At 32.5% G+C, this 15,958-nt stretch overlaps 1 protein-coding gene across 1 annotated transcript in view; it reads right to left on the bottom strand.

Moving 5' to 3' along the window:
- Positions 1–208: 208 nt before the first annotated feature.
- OTOGL (otogelin like) overlaps positions 209–15,958 on the bottom strand; it is a 126,024-nt gene continuing 110,274 nt past the window's right edge. The window contains 7 exon segments of the mRNA XM_054579830.1: positions 209–409; positions 1,063–1,142; positions 5,199–5,244; positions 6,679–6,798; positions 8,989–9,093; positions 9,558–9,736; positions 10,829–10,892. Coding sequence (XP_054435805.1) covers positions 209–409; positions 1,063–1,142; positions 5,199–5,244; positions 6,679–6,798; positions 8,989–9,093; positions 9,558–9,736; positions 10,829–10,892 — 795 coding nt within the window.

Genomic DNA, 15,958 nt, shown 5'->3' with positions numbered 1-15,958 from the left:
AAAATAATTTGCTTCCTTAAAATTGAGTAAATAAATAAATCTATTTTTTCCATGAAAATTTTGTACCACATGTTAATTGCTGCATCCCAATAGTCTGAAAAATACATTGTCTGTTAATAGTATACATCTGCCCAGTGCCTAAATAATAGTGCTGAAAGTTAGCTCTATTTAATTTATGATGTAGCAGAGAGTTCTTGGAAATCCAAGTTTAATTCCACTGGCACGTGCAGTCTATCGGTTCCTGGAGGGTGTACAGGACCTCAGTACCATTTCCTGAACAATACAGAGGGACAGTGAAGTTCCGCACTCCGTTTTCACGGCAACACTTGCAGAACCTTAGATGGCTCTCAATATTGACGTTATAAATGGTGGCTGATGGGCATTTTCCATCACAAGATGCAACATTTACCTGTTGTAAGGAGAGACGATGAGAAAAAAAGTCTTAAAATTTAAAAATCTTATTACTTGATTCTACTCAGAAGTCAAATGAAAGCAAGGCTTTCTGATCACTTTAACCTTCAAGCTTCTGTATGTTAACAGATTGTAAAATGTATTAGGCTGAAACTTTGTAACGTAGTTCCATGGAGATGCCAAAAAGAACAATGCTGACATAACGCAAAGTATGAAATGTGCTCACATAACTAGACAGGTATCTGCAATATATTAATCATAATCTAATAAGTCTATTGTAACCCATATTATACCACATGGCTCAAGTAGACTATGGAATTGACTAGACCATATTAAAGGAAGTAAAGTTAGAACTAGGAATATTTTTGCTGAGTACAATTGCATATTTAAGAAAATATGTAGTCAAATATATTTAGATTTAATTTTCATCGCTCTGGACTCTATTTATCATTCAGAACTTTTTATTATTTATGCTAAGAATAAGCTACACTTCTTCACAAACAAAATAATATTAAAATTTAGGAATTGTCTCAAAGTCAAATAATAAAAATGTTAGAATTTTCTTGGCTTACAAACTTATTGGTGCTGTGATACATATACTTTTGGAAAGACACATGCCCTTTATGTAACAAATGATATTTTTTCACTTACAGAGCTTTGACTTATACAGTCCTGTCTCCTTATGACTGATTTAATAATCACTTTCTGGCATATCCTTTCTTCTCGTTTACCTGATAAAATATAGAATGTATTTATTCATTAAAAGGCCCATGTCAAATTGTTTCTTAATTCAATTAACATATGAATATATTGAAAATTGATGTGTTAATATTTATAATAACATATTCCTATAGTAAGAAATACTTAAAATTTCACTCATATAACACTCATATATTTTTATGTTCAATATTTTCATCCTCTAAAAAGATTTTCTCTTATATTTTCTAGCTTTATACTTATTTTTTTATCTTTTCATGAGAATAATTATAACCACAAATCAAAAACATTCTACACAAACAGTAAGGCTAACCATCAACTTCTGTGTGGTGTATAGATAAAGAGATAATTTTCAGAATGAACCATGGTATGTAGAAGTAAATATACATGTATATAATTAGGGCATCTGTACATATGTACATAAATCTATTTTGAAATTAAAAATTGGATTTAAAAACACATTATCCTTATGTATATTAATTTTAAAAAATCAAGCATGAATATAATTGAATAATTTATCAACTATGTTTAAATATATGGATGAGTGATAGTAACTTGATTTTATGACTCTGAAATGTTCTCTTAGGATTTCAAATGAAAGCATTTGCATTAATTAATGACACACTAATATGCCTCTGGTAATACATTTTCTGCCACTAACATGGATGTGTGATGGATTATCACTTGGTAATACACCAAGGAGATATATATATATATTTAATGTTGTATGTAGAGGATACAACCTTGAATCAGGCTGCAAAAGTCCAGGGTTTCTTTGTTTCTTTCTTTGTTTTGGGGGTTTTTTTTAATTTATTTTTTTGCTTCAATATTCACTTGCTTTGTCATTTTAGGAAAACCACTAAATTATTCTGCTGAGTGCCCTTGTTTGTAAAAGCCTGGGTTTAGATCTCCAGTTTTCAAATCATTTTAGCCACAAAATCTTATTTAAATAAATGCTCTGTGAAATCCCAACATATAAAGTAAATCAATGGTAAGCTACTCTGGTTGAATCAAAGATTGCCTGAAATAAAATGGTCCTCAAGGTCACCCTTGACCTTCAGACTGCTAAATTCAAGGTCACATCTCAGTTGTCATTCTAATGGACTCCTCAGTAGCATTTGACCCAGCCCGTCACTCTCACCTCCTTAATACATTTTCTGCACTTGGCTTCCAGAACACCCTCGTGGGTTTTCCGCTCATCTCACCTGCAGCTCCTCCTCTGTCTCCTTTGCTTTTTCTTCATCCTTTCCCTGACCTCCCAGCTACAGTGTGACCCAAGGCTTAGTGTTGGTGACAGAGAGCAGGCAGTTTTGTATTGTATGGTGCTCTCATTCACTGGTTACTTCATGCACGTTTAACAATAGGTCTAGAAAGAAAACATCCTTAACATCACCTGGAAGATACCTAACATTCTTTCTGTCACCTTCATCCCTGTGCTATAGCCACACCTGTTTTTTCCTGTGCTTTCAACTTTTTCATTCTTCCTGCTGGCTTCCTGAGGACACCCCGTCTCTCCTCAAATGACACCTCATTACAGAGGCATTCTTCAACCACTCTCTTAAATTAGCAACCAAATTCCCTTCATGTTCCATCCCTTTTATTCTGCAGCATTTTTCTTTATATCACTCATCACTACCTGACACAATAATGTATATTCTTGTGTTCATTATTTTATCCCCTCCTTGACAAAATATACACTATGCATGCAGATTCTCTTTCCTCCACTATTATAGTCCCAGTGCTAAAAGGCTGTCTGGTACATGGTAGGCCCTCAATAAAAATTGTTTTGGTAAGTCAATTCACTCAATGAATCAAATTCAGACAGCATAAATTTTTTGTTACTTGGCTGACTTTGTTTGTGCCAAGAGGCATTTCCTATTCATTCTTCAAAGACTTTACGGTAACACATTTTATTTAGCACAGCACCTGTGATAGTATTCAATATCCACAGTCTCTCCAGTACAACCTGGTCACACAAAAGCAAGGACTTCAGACAAGGGTTCTCTGATACCAAAGCTGAAACTTCTTTACAAGTCCTTACACATTAGATAGGAAAATCTGAGGTGGCTTGTTAATATTCTGCAGCTTCAAAGAGCTAAGCAGAATTGAAAGATGCTGGACCCAGGCATTGGACAGGCTTAAGTGTATTACTTGAATGTGATCAATTTTTCTGAACCTTTGTTCCTCTTCTGTAGGGGAAGCCATACCTACCTTCCCATCTAGCTCCCAGAACTTGTGAAGATTAGTTGTAGTACTGTCTGGAATACACTTAATAGAGTGACAGGCAATAAATGGTACTAATATGGTTAGCCACACAGCTCTTCTGTCCACTCAGATAACATAAATGTACTCACTTCTCTAATAATTAACATGGGTTGCAGAATTCAATGTCTTAACATTGCAATATGATTCTATTCCTATATCTCACACCTAAAGAAGAGTCTAAACTGAGGAAGCAAAGGAAAAAGAAGTAAGATCTCAAAAATATAAACTTCCTCAGATTCTGGATCCTAATTTCATTCCTTGGGTTCCTGACACAATGACTCTTGGATACACATTAGTTCACATTTGATTCATAGAATACAAAATTAAAAATTGCTTTTTCTAACAGAAAACTTTTCATTAGTGTGTGTCTAAGAGCCCCAGTAACTAAAAGTATGTAAGTGGCATTATGTTATTTACAAAAGTCCCAGCAATAAAAACTGTTGTGGGTTGAATTGTGTCTTCCAAATATTTCTATGAACCTCAGAATATGACTTTACTTGGAGATTGAGTCTTAACAGAGGTAATTAAGTGAAAATGAGGTCATTCGGGTAGGCCTTAATTCATTACGACTGACGTCCTGATAAAAAGAGGGAATTTAGAGATAGATACACACACAAGAACACCATCTGAGTGTGAAAATAGCCATCTACAAGCTAAGGAGAGAGGCCAGGGCAGACCTTCCCCTTACAGTCCTCAGAAAGAACCAATCCCATCGGCTTCTTTGTTTATGACATCTAACCTCCAGAACTGTGAGACAATAAATTTCTAAATCACCCAGCTTGTGGTACTTGGTTTCTGCAGCGCTAACAAACTACTACAATATCAAATTAGATGTCAGGCCATTTTCTGTTGAACTTTTTTGTTTTTTGTGGGTTAGTTTGTATGTGTGGGGTTTGTCTTTTCACATATCATGTAAATAAAAAGTCAGTCATTCTAGCCGTGCTATTGATCGACAGCCATTATCAGTCAGCGTTTGCCGTCTCCTAAATCTAATTCTGCTGATGTTCCAGAATACTACAAGTGGTTCGGAAGGAGGCTGTGAAGTCAGGTCTGGAGTGGGATTCCCAGGGCTCACAAGAAGTTTGAGTTGGAAAAGTTACGTAAGCTCTGTAAGCTGTAAATCAGGATACATTCGTTGGAATCAGGATATTTACTGGAATTTGTGAAGAATCAACGGAGTGTAGAAAACTTAAGAGAGTTCCTGGTTCAATAATACATATAACTTTGTAGCATCAATATTTTAATACATTTCAATATTCTGTTCAATGTGACTATACAGTTCTAAATAGACCAGACTATTTCTTACGTATTTATGGGGTTTAGCCCTTTATGAAAGAAGCTCAGAAATTTCCCTTGAGAGGCATGATAACATGTATGTAAGAAGCCAAACCTACACCACGGCATTAATAACCTGATTGTGTTGTACCCTTTTTCCTGAAAGGTTCTGTAAGCCATTTTAAAATTACCACCTACATGAAGTTTCCTAAAACTCCTGGACCACAGAGCACTTTACAACTTAAAACCTATTAAAATCACACACAATATCTTCTGGGAAATGGAACGATAAAGAAATGTCTAATATTTAAATTAAAATTTATCTAAAAAATACTTCACTCATACTCTTGAAAATACTCTCTAAGTTACAGAATAATCAGCCACACAACACAAAAACATTTATACTGTATAATATACATTATCCAATTTGTTTCCCTCCTTGTATTATTGGAACTAAATTTTATGAGAAAAATCATAAAACAATTAAAATAAATCTATCAAATTAATCTACGTAAGATGTCCTCACTTACAGATCTTGCAACAGCCATCATTATAAAGCTTTACAATCCCTTCGTTCTAGGAAGAGAAAAGGAATAAAGTCAAAACTCATAATGATTGTTTATTTCCTTTTATACTAAAAAGAGAAAACTACCTTTCTCAATATTTCTATTAAGTATTGCAAAGACTTAATAGGAAAATGATTGGAATTTAACTATTTCTAATAAGAATTCCTTTTTAAAAACAGGAGCAGATATTTGTTTAAAACTATTATTTCTTCATTATTAATATGAAAAAGGACAACAAGATTAACTTAGTTAAAGGAACATTTTAAATACTACAAAAAAATTTCTTACCAAAGCAACATACTAACAGGTATTCTAAATAGATGCCATTGTATTTTTCAACTCCTCAAAATAATATAAGCTACTTGATGAGACTAGACTGGGTTTCTGAATATAATTGAATGTTAAAACTGTATATATTTTTATATATTTTATTATTTTTAAAAATTCTTTACTCAGGATGGCTCCTGCCTAAGGCTAAATTAAGAAAATTTTATTATCTTTTGGAATTCTTACAGTAAGTTTCTAGTTGTTTGTAGTAACCTGATCATTGCAATTCAAATAAAAAAATAATATACTTTGTAAAACAAAATATATGAAATAAAATGGTGCATAAGATTATTTCCAGACCTAAAATTCTATTATATAATTTAGTACATATTTTACCTAGCTAGCCATCCTCACTAAAAGAGGACATCTTGAAAAAAATTAATGAGACCAAGCTATTTCTCTATACTTAGAAAAATATTGCCCCATTCAGCAGAACAAAGCTCACATTTCTTTAGGAATTATTACCTACTAAATAATTAAAGCTACAGAGAATCTTTAAAAAAAATCTATCACTTTTGCATGGGCAAGAAAGTTGTTCCAGCAACCTTCAAAGTTAGTAACAATAAGGCAAAAAAATTGTATCACTTTCAAAAATCTACTCTTCCCAACGGACGGAGAGAAGAGGAAATAGGGAGAACAAAGCTAAAGGAGCAGCAACACTGTGATGTCCGCCAAATTCCACAGTGGCCTGTGCTCAGGGAAGCTAAGACAAGTTTCATGTAGGCCCACATGCATTAAAAAGCAAATTACATCATATATCTGGCTTTGTGTTTAAAAAAAAGAATTGTCCAAACTCTAATTGATTAGTTTATTGATCCCTATTAAGAAAGAAGCTAGGGCTGCTAATCAAATGATTTTTCAATAACCATTTATCTGCATATTAAAAACCCAGAGATAGCATAATGTCTATTCTGGGAAAGTCAAAATTTTTTGGAATACCATATATAATTCAAAGTGGCAAAATGAGGAGATATAATAAAGCTTATATGTATACATGAAAATAAAATATTCACCAAAATAAATAAGCTACAATGTACATATGACCTTGACAAACATATTAATTATTTCCTAAATTATATTTAATATTAAATTTTTTTAGCTATAACAAAGTACAAACCATTTTGCATTCAGTCTCATTGAAAGGGGGACAGACCATACTGTAGTTCAGAATCATTGTTCCTTCATCAGTCTTAACACACTCATATGTGGTACAATTATAGTGCCACATACTCCCCTCCTAAAAATAAAAGAGAAAGTAACTGTTTTGCCATTAATATCTGCTATATTTCTTGTCGAATATCTCCAATCCTACTGAATCAAAAGTCAAATCAAGAAGCAGAAAGCCTCTTGTGATATAAAAAGTCCATCTGGAAATGTCCACAAATTTACCTTAAATGATTAAAAATACATAGATGCAGTGTTTGTGTGTGTGAGAGAGTGTCTTTGGTTTCATATTAGAACTGAGATGTAAATGTAAAGTAAAGTAATAGAGAGGAAAGAAGAAAAAGGTATCTGTTTTTATTATAAAATGAATTATCTAATTTGGTCAAGTGTCAAAGGTCTTGCTCTACTATTTCCCTCACTAATTATAAAATAACAAATCATATTATGTAATACACCTCCTTTCTTGGGATTTGTTTATTCTCCCTTCCACTCCCTTGTCACCAAAATATTTTTAAAAATCCTCAGATGATAGTGATTATTGACATATGGTTCTAGTTTTGTGTACCTTATGGTTATTTTCAAACCTATTCTTAGTATTTTAATTTTTAAACATAATAACTTCATTCCTCATGTCAGAATTCTTATTTAGAAATAACTTCAACAAAACATAATTATTACATAATTATTGGGCTATACTGATCTATATTTTTATTTTTTATAACTTGTTTCTTTAGAATGCTAGTCAAATTCTGGCTTGAAGATTTCTTGTGGGCTAGTAAAGAATTTTACCTAACTTCCTTTTCTCTGAATTTTATTTTAGCTTATGAATGGCTTTGGGTCTTCTATGAACCTTAATTTAAAAAAAAAATCTACAAGTCTAGGTGTAAAAGAAGATAAAATATTCACATTCAGGAAACGCAATAATATCTGACTTACCTGAAATTTTTAAAAAATTAGTTATTCCATAGAAATTAGGTTTCTAGATAACTAAAGTTTATCTTAAAAAGAGCTAAGAGTTAGTGGTCTTTTCTATTTACCTATATTGCATTTCTTGTGTTCTCAAAAAATATTCTAAACATAATTTAATCTTTTATTTACATTTCAGGGATACCACCATCAATATTAATTACATACACCAGTGGTTCTTGGATTATTGATATCTATAAAGCTTATGTTTCCCTTTTACTAAAATCCCCAAATTACTGTATTTTTAAAGTATTCTTCCATTTCTTTTCTTTCACTGTCACTGTGTCTCCTTATCATTTTGTAAGCTTCATTTTTCAAGACTCCTTCTTTAAAAAATATATATTAGAAAACAGAAATGTTGCAGTGATAAGCAGCTAAACAATATCAACAACACTATATGACTCAATAACACTATTTTGACATAATTGTAAAAATACTGGCAAAAAGATAATTGTTTACTTTTCTTATTTAATAAAATGTACAGGATTGGGGAAAAATCTGTTTTTCTTTTGGGCATGAGAGTAATCCCATGTAATTAAGAAAACTAGAAATAATCTATAGATAATTAAACTATTCATGGAAAAAATGTAAGGATAGCAATAATAAATTAGAACTACCTTCAGGTAAATTATAAACATAATTTGTGACCTTCCTAAATATGACTATACCACTAACAAAATTATAAAGTTTCATTAAAAATTCTAGGGAAGGAGTAGGTCAGTCTGTAAACTATATATAGTTATTAAAAGAAAATGGGAGAATTCTGAATCCTTATTTTATTGTTTTTTGTATAAAGATGTGGTATAGCATTAATGTATGTTGGGATCTTCTTTTAAAAATCTGTCAGATATTCTAAAACTTTACTCTTATGTATCCACTGAAATTATCAATACCTGAAATAGCATGCTAACATCTTGAGTTTCAGATTTCTATTAAAATGCTTCATTTCAAATGAGTGAATAAAATATCATTGTTCTTTTCTTGCACAATAATTAGAAATCAGTATTTTTCAAAGGTCATTCCTCAAGTCAAAAAAAATGTGAAGATCTATGATAAGTTAGAAAAATTAATTAAATATTTTTTTACAACAGAAATTATCAGATAGTTTAGAATGTAACTGTACCTTGTCTATTGTAAGTATGTTGTATATGGGTATGTGTATTGTATGTAGAACTCTGTGTGTTTGTTGTATGTGACATTTTTCAAACTTATTTGACTTAAGAATGTATTCTTCAGAAAGTAGCATAAAGAGCTACCCCCCAAAAAAACATAATTTTAAGAAATAAGGAATTCATACCTCATATATAACTGATGTTGTATTTTCCACTTGAAATTTGCAGGATACATTTTTGCAGGTACCACAACAATCATAATCACTTGGAGATGGAGTATATACCTGGTGCTATGATAATAGTATGATAATAATACATTGCATTAGCCCCACAACAATACCAATATATAATTAATTAGTTCTGACGGTGATTCCCAACATAAATACATGCCTTTCAGAATACCTGTAAGCATTTCTAAGGTTGAATTTGGAGCACTTCACATAATAATTGACTTTATATGGCTATCTTAAAAGTGAAGTAGATGTTTATTCTTCACATCTGCCAGCCAAGATTCATCAAGCAAGTGTAACAATTTCAGGTCAAGCAAGCTATAAATAATAAGACTCCTGAAGCTCAAGTTCACACCCAGAAAAGAAAAATCTGCATCATGTAGATATGTTACACATTAATAGGTTATTGAAGCACTCTTCAAGTGTATAATTTTAATTTATGGGGTATTCCCCAGTTCAAACTGTATAACTGCTATTTTAAGATTGATTAACTCTCACCAGAATGACTTATAAAGAATACTTACAACATCACATTCTTTTGAACAATTCACCATTGTAAAATTCAGAGTGTGAAAGCCTGTGTAGTTATCTTTTTCTTCCAGACAATCTATTATATAACAAAAGTCCCCTTCCAAGTACTTTGTCATAGATTGGCCAGGATTCAATACTGAAACTTCTTGAAATACACACACATCATCTTTTTCTAAGAAAAGAAAAAGAGCCAACAAAAAGTATAATATTGAGTTTTTAATTGCTCAATTAATGGAATTTTATTTAAATCTATGATTTCATTGTGAGTGCAATTTTTTCAAAACCAATAAAAATCTTTACCTTTATATATTGTTAATAACTCAGGAGTTTACCTAATAATGAATGTGGCACATTTATTCCTTAACATGCAATAAGAAATGGGTCTGTAAACTCAGGTGCCATTGACTGATTAAACTTCCTCCAAAAGCTATACTTTATAGTAGATTCCAGAATTAAACCTAAAAGATTGTCAAGCTACTTGCTGTCCCCTCTTCCAGAAACATAACATGACGATTTTGGGGAGTGGATGTATTTGGAGGCAAAATCTAAACTAATACTAGTAGGTTTTTAATGATGGTATTCTGCAACATGCCATGGTTTTTAATCCTTATTTTGAGACTAAATTTGCAATTTTATTGCATTGCAAAATAAATAGTCACGTAAATCATACTTTGTGATGAAGGCAGATGATATCATGTGCTATTATATCATTAAAAGTGGCATGTCAGGGTAAGCTGCAAAATGATGAAGAAGTCAGTTCAGAAAATCTTTGTATCTCACCAACACTGAACTTAATTAAGTCTTCTCTCATATAAAAATACAAGTTTCAAGCCGTTGGACAGAAACTTTATTTTCTATAAACCTGCTAATACTTAATATGAAGATTTGTTATTTCATAGAAAAATCAGCTCTGATTTGCAGTGTCAACATCAATAATAATAAAACAGTGAGCAAAAAAAACTCTCACTTATAGATGTCTATTTTTTAAATTTAAGTATAGATGAAACTTAGCATCAACTTCAAATACCGTGAAGCTTCTAAAAAATAATATTCATTTTTCTGCTCTACTATCAAATTTCTCAGAATTTCTTAGAAATATTACAAGAAAGGAAATTGAAAAGTAATAATACATCTTTATACTCAAAAGCTGGCAAATGGCTTAAAATGTGAAATACATTGTAAAGAAAATTACTTTTCATTTATTAATAGTGAACAACAGATACCAAAATTTCCTATTATTTAAAGGTTATAAAAACATAGTTACCACAGAGATACTGCACACATCCACAGTCACTCTGAAAATTATGGTCTATTGTAGTAAATTCTCCCTATTAGAAAGATATTATTATTATTATTATTATTATTACTACTACTACTACTTATCATATGGCTTCTTATATGACAATTGTAAAAAATACACAATTTTTAATAAGTTGCCTACCAGCTTAAGTGAGACACATAGTAGGTGGTTTAATGACTACTTGATAATGAACAGTCTTGGATTAACCTGGTGGTCATTTAATTTATAGCACATGGAAAAAATTCACAATAAACACTGTGAGCATGATCAGTTAATCTCCATAAACTTTAATTTTCTTATCTATTAAATGAGTGAAGGCAGATATGATGATCTTTATGATCTTTCCTAACTTTAGAATATTGTTTGATTCTGAGTTGCTACTGGGCAATTAGAGATAAGAAAAGGCTTGCTTATCCTGGAAACTCTGCTCGGTGGAAATGATCTTGATCTGTTCTGTAGAGGTGGTCCAGAGTTCTGATGTCTATATCTGAGCCAGTCTGCTATAGCATATGAGGCAAGAGCAGAAAGTCATAGTAAAGTGGTTAATAGCACAGACTTAGGAACAAGACTGCCCTTGTGCTGTTCTTGCTCTGCTACTTACTAGCTGTGTTATATACGTAGGGCAGGTTACTTAGCCAGTCTGCTCCTCACTCCCTTCATTTATAAAGTGGGGATAATGCTGCTGATTCACGTTTAGGACCGTTGAGAGAAATAAATGGGTCGCTATGTGTAAAGAGCTTAGAATATGGCTGACACTCAGAAAGTGCTGTATAACCTTTTGTTGTAGTAAATTTTTGTTATGACCGACACTCAAACTGTGCCTTATTAGGAAGGGTATAGATTCCTCTACCATGTAGGACAAGGCTTAAAGTCTCAAGAATTGCATTTTAAGCAATGTCTTTTTCTGGGTACACTTAATTTTCATAAGATCAGTAATAAAATGAATTTGATTCTTGAATAAGAAATGATTCAAATAAATTTATAGTAATATATAAAAGGCACTTTTCCCCATAACCTAATAACATCTTACTTTTCATAGTGCTTTACAAGTTGTAAAATGGTTGCATAAACATTAACTCATATGAGGTTTTATGATTTTTAGTCATTACACAATTCCAATGAGATTGGAAATAAAATGTTAGAAATACGGAGTTTAAAAATAATAAATTAAATTATCTTACTGCATTAGCTACTCCAAAAGATTAGATAAGGAGGTATTGGGTTCATACTAACTCTTTTAAGTCACTTACCCATGTGTTTTCTAATAATTAGATCCATAATGCCCAATGTGCCCTCTCAAACTTAGGCTTCAATCTTCTGTTCCTCTTTTCCACACTATTTCTTTCAGATATTATCTACATATTTAGTTACACTTTTATTCTCATAAGTACCCAATCCCACCAAGAGGAAATATCTCCTTAATGTTCTACCAGTACTTAATATTACATCAAATATGATGGTTTTTTATTTTTACTGTGAGCAAAGTCACCTTAATCTGTGTTATGATTAGTGCTGCTTAGCACTATGAATAGTGCTGCTATGAACATTCATGTATGAGCATTTGTGTGGATATGTTTATTCATTTCTTATGTGTATATACCTAAGAGTTAAATTGCTAGGTAATATGACAATTCTACATTGAACCTTTTGAGTAACTACCAGGCTGTTTTTCAAAACAGTGATACCATTTTACAATCCTACTAGCAGGGTGTGAAGGTTCCAGTTTCTCCACATTCTTGCCAAAATGTATAAATATCTATCTTTAGTTAGTATAAAGTGGTATGTCTCTGTGGTTTTGATTTGCATCCAGATGGTAGCTAATGATGTAAGTTAAAGAATTTTTTTCATGTGCTATTGACCATTTCATATCTTTATTTTGGATAAATGTCTAGGTATATCCATACAATGGAATATTATTTAACAACAAAAAGGAATGAAGTACTGATACAAGAAACAGCACAAATAAGCTTTAAAAATATTAAGCTATGTGAAAAAAATTGCAAAAGACCACATAGTATAATGATCCTATTTACATAAAATACCAAAAATAGGCAAATCTATATAGAAATAAAAAGTAGATTAGTGATCTTTTTTGACCGGAGAGTTTGGAAAGACGTGAGGAGTGACTGCTAATAGGTAGAGTCTCTTTTGAGGGTGATAAATTGTTCTAAATTCATTGTGTTGATGGTTGCACAATTATATGACTACACTAAACACCACTGAAAAGTATACTTTTAGTACCTGAATTGTATATTAATGTTAATTATATTTTAATAAAGCCATTACTAAAATGAAAGAAAGAACAAAAGAAAAAGAAAGACTGCAAAAGCCTAACATAGATTCTTTAGGTTGAAATATATCTGTACTCTATGTGAAAAACTAATGTGATATTAAATATATGTAAATACATATATTTAGACAGTGAAACAAACACTTAGCCATCATTCAGATTCAGAATGAGTACTCAAGAACAGTGGGGTCAGGTCAATCTTTGTGTAGACAATGAATGTTAAAACTAAATTTTCATGCATGGAAGATTACATATTTGGGTAAAATATAGGGATATTGACACTACTGCTTATGTTTTGTGCACCCAGAATGATGCTAATATACAATAGGCATTCAATAAATACTTGCAAAGTTTCATTCATAAATAATATTCAGACATTGAAAACTGAGCTGGTAATAAACTAGATGGACCAATGTCTAGCACAAATGTTGGGGTGGGAGAAGAACGCAGAGAAAAAGTACATAGAAAAATGATAAAAACTCACCACCATTTAAAAGGGAGGGAAGAAAAGGAAAAGGGAGGGGCACACAGGAATTGGATTCGTTGATTAGCGGTTAGGTCAGGGGAGGCAGTAAAGACACATACACTCACAAAAGTATAGTTAAGGTAACAGCCACACTAAAGGTTAAAGAATGAACATAAACAGTGCTGCCCAAAGAAGCTTGAAAGGACACAGAGCACAGGAGGCACAAAACCCTATAGGAAAAAGGAATAGTTTATATTGTTGTGTTGAAAGTTATTGAAATGCCTCAGGGCATGCATTACCTCTTTCAGGCCAGCAGGGGAGCTCTGAGCGAGGATGGTTCTAGGAGAATCCCAGAGTCCCTCTGAACTGCTCCTTTGGCTATCAGAGTGTTTCTCCACGGATTCAGTATTCTTGGACTCTTAGTGTCTCAACTTTGTAAACTTAAAGGTTTTTTAGAACTCTCTCTACATACCTGTGTGTCTTTTTTTCCTCTTTTCTTCCTCCTCCTCCTGCTACTTTTCTTTCTCCTCTCCTTATCCTGCCTTCTCTTCACTCCCCACTCCCCACACACACACACACTTATAAAATATATTGCAAAAGGCCAGAGTCTTCCATTTTGCCCTACTGAATTCAACATCCCCCTCTTTCTCCTCTATATAGACCTCACTACACTAGGGCCCCAATCATGAATGGCTATCCTAGTCTCTTGCTGATCTCCTGCCCTCTAATGTTCTACTGCCCTTATCCTGCTACACCTTTTTTATAATAATTTCTGCCCTATACAAGACCTTTTTCATCTCCTATTACATTAAATCTATACTGACCTCCCCACGGTAAGACTGCACATTTTTAAGTGATTCGCACCATGACCAGACATAATTGGTTTCCAACAAATATTGGGTGAATGAATAATGGAAAAGAATAAATGAATAAATCAAATCAAAATTCTTCAGCCTTGCCTTTAAAGCCCTACCCAATTCATCAATTTATATAGTCCTTCACCCTTCATTGTTCCTTCTCAAGTAAGCTCTCTCTCAAGGAAAGAGAGAGGTCATTATCCTTCAGCACACATATCTTACCTCACTCTTTTGTGCACTTACTCATGTTCATACTACTCCCTGTCCGGAACAATTCACCTTTTTTTTTTTAATCACCCCTTTTAGATTATTTATTTATTTATGTATTTATTTATTTATTTTAGAGCGGGGGGGGGAGCAGGGAGAAAGAGGAGAGAAACAGCAATGTGAGAAACATTGATCTGTTGCCTGTTTTACGTGCCTTGACCAGGGACTGAACCTGCAACCCAGGCATGTGCCCTGACTGAGAATAAAACCAGTCACCTTTCACCTTGCAGGATGCTGCTCCATCAACTGAGCTCCACTGGTTAGAGTAGTTCACCTCTTTTTACTTATTATTCCTGACCTGACTACCACTTTTTTCCAAACTCTTCTTTGATGGTCATCTTCCCTAAAAAGTTCTCCATGACGATCTACTCCTTGTGCTTAACATTCTGAGTATTGTGTGGGTTGGGGAGGGGGGATTTGTAAGAATAAGTGATTAATACTTTTTGAACCCTTGTTATGTGTCAGGTACTATCTAACTATTTAATTTATATTAATATATTTCACTCACATGGCATGGGTATTGTTATTTTCTCAGTACAGTTAAGAGACTGAGTCACAGCTAAAGATAGGCTAGGCCACTAATAGAAACAAGATAGTCACACTTGCTTTTGTTTTTCGCCAACATATGTCTTGGTTCCACTTTGTAAAGGAAATGAAAGAGCTGAGACAGAATAGAAAGAATAAGGGAATACACACAAATACTCACATATACAAAACAACCCCTTGGGTCCTAAAGATCTCAGTCGATCACTTATTCTCTCTAGATCTGAATTTCCCTATTTATAAATGAACTAAAAATACCTATGATGTGAAGATTCATTAAGATAATATACTAAACATGTTATATAAAATATTAAGAACCTGATAAAAATACAATATAATTCTACTTTATGGATGCATATATACTGTATACAATATATCAAATGAGAGAATTTCTATGAAAGTTATTTATACATTCTAAGCAAATAGTAGATGATAACTATAGTAAATGTTGGATTAATGCTTTTGTAAAACAATTACTTTATTTCACATGCAAAAAGCTGTATATAATTAACATAAAACCTGATGAATTTGGAAACAGATATATCTATAAAACTATCATCACAATCTATGCCAATATTGAGATAGTGTCTTTTAATATTTTGCTTCATTTTAAGACCAATGAACTTAAGAAGATATGAGATTAGTAGACTCAGCCACCAGTGGAAAAAAAA

This window comes from Pteronotus mesoamericanus, unplaced genomic scaffold (assembly GCF_021234165.1).
Source record: "Pteronotus mesoamericanus isolate MK-2021 breed Mesoamerican mustached bat unplaced genomic scaffold, CSHL_Meso_final contig_56, whole genome shotgun sequence".
Taxonomy (NCBI): Eukaryota; Metazoa; Chordata; class Mammalia; order Chiroptera; family Mormoopidae; genus Pteronotus; species Pteronotus mesoamericanus.
This window is presented reverse-complemented; position numbering and strand designations above follow the sequence as displayed.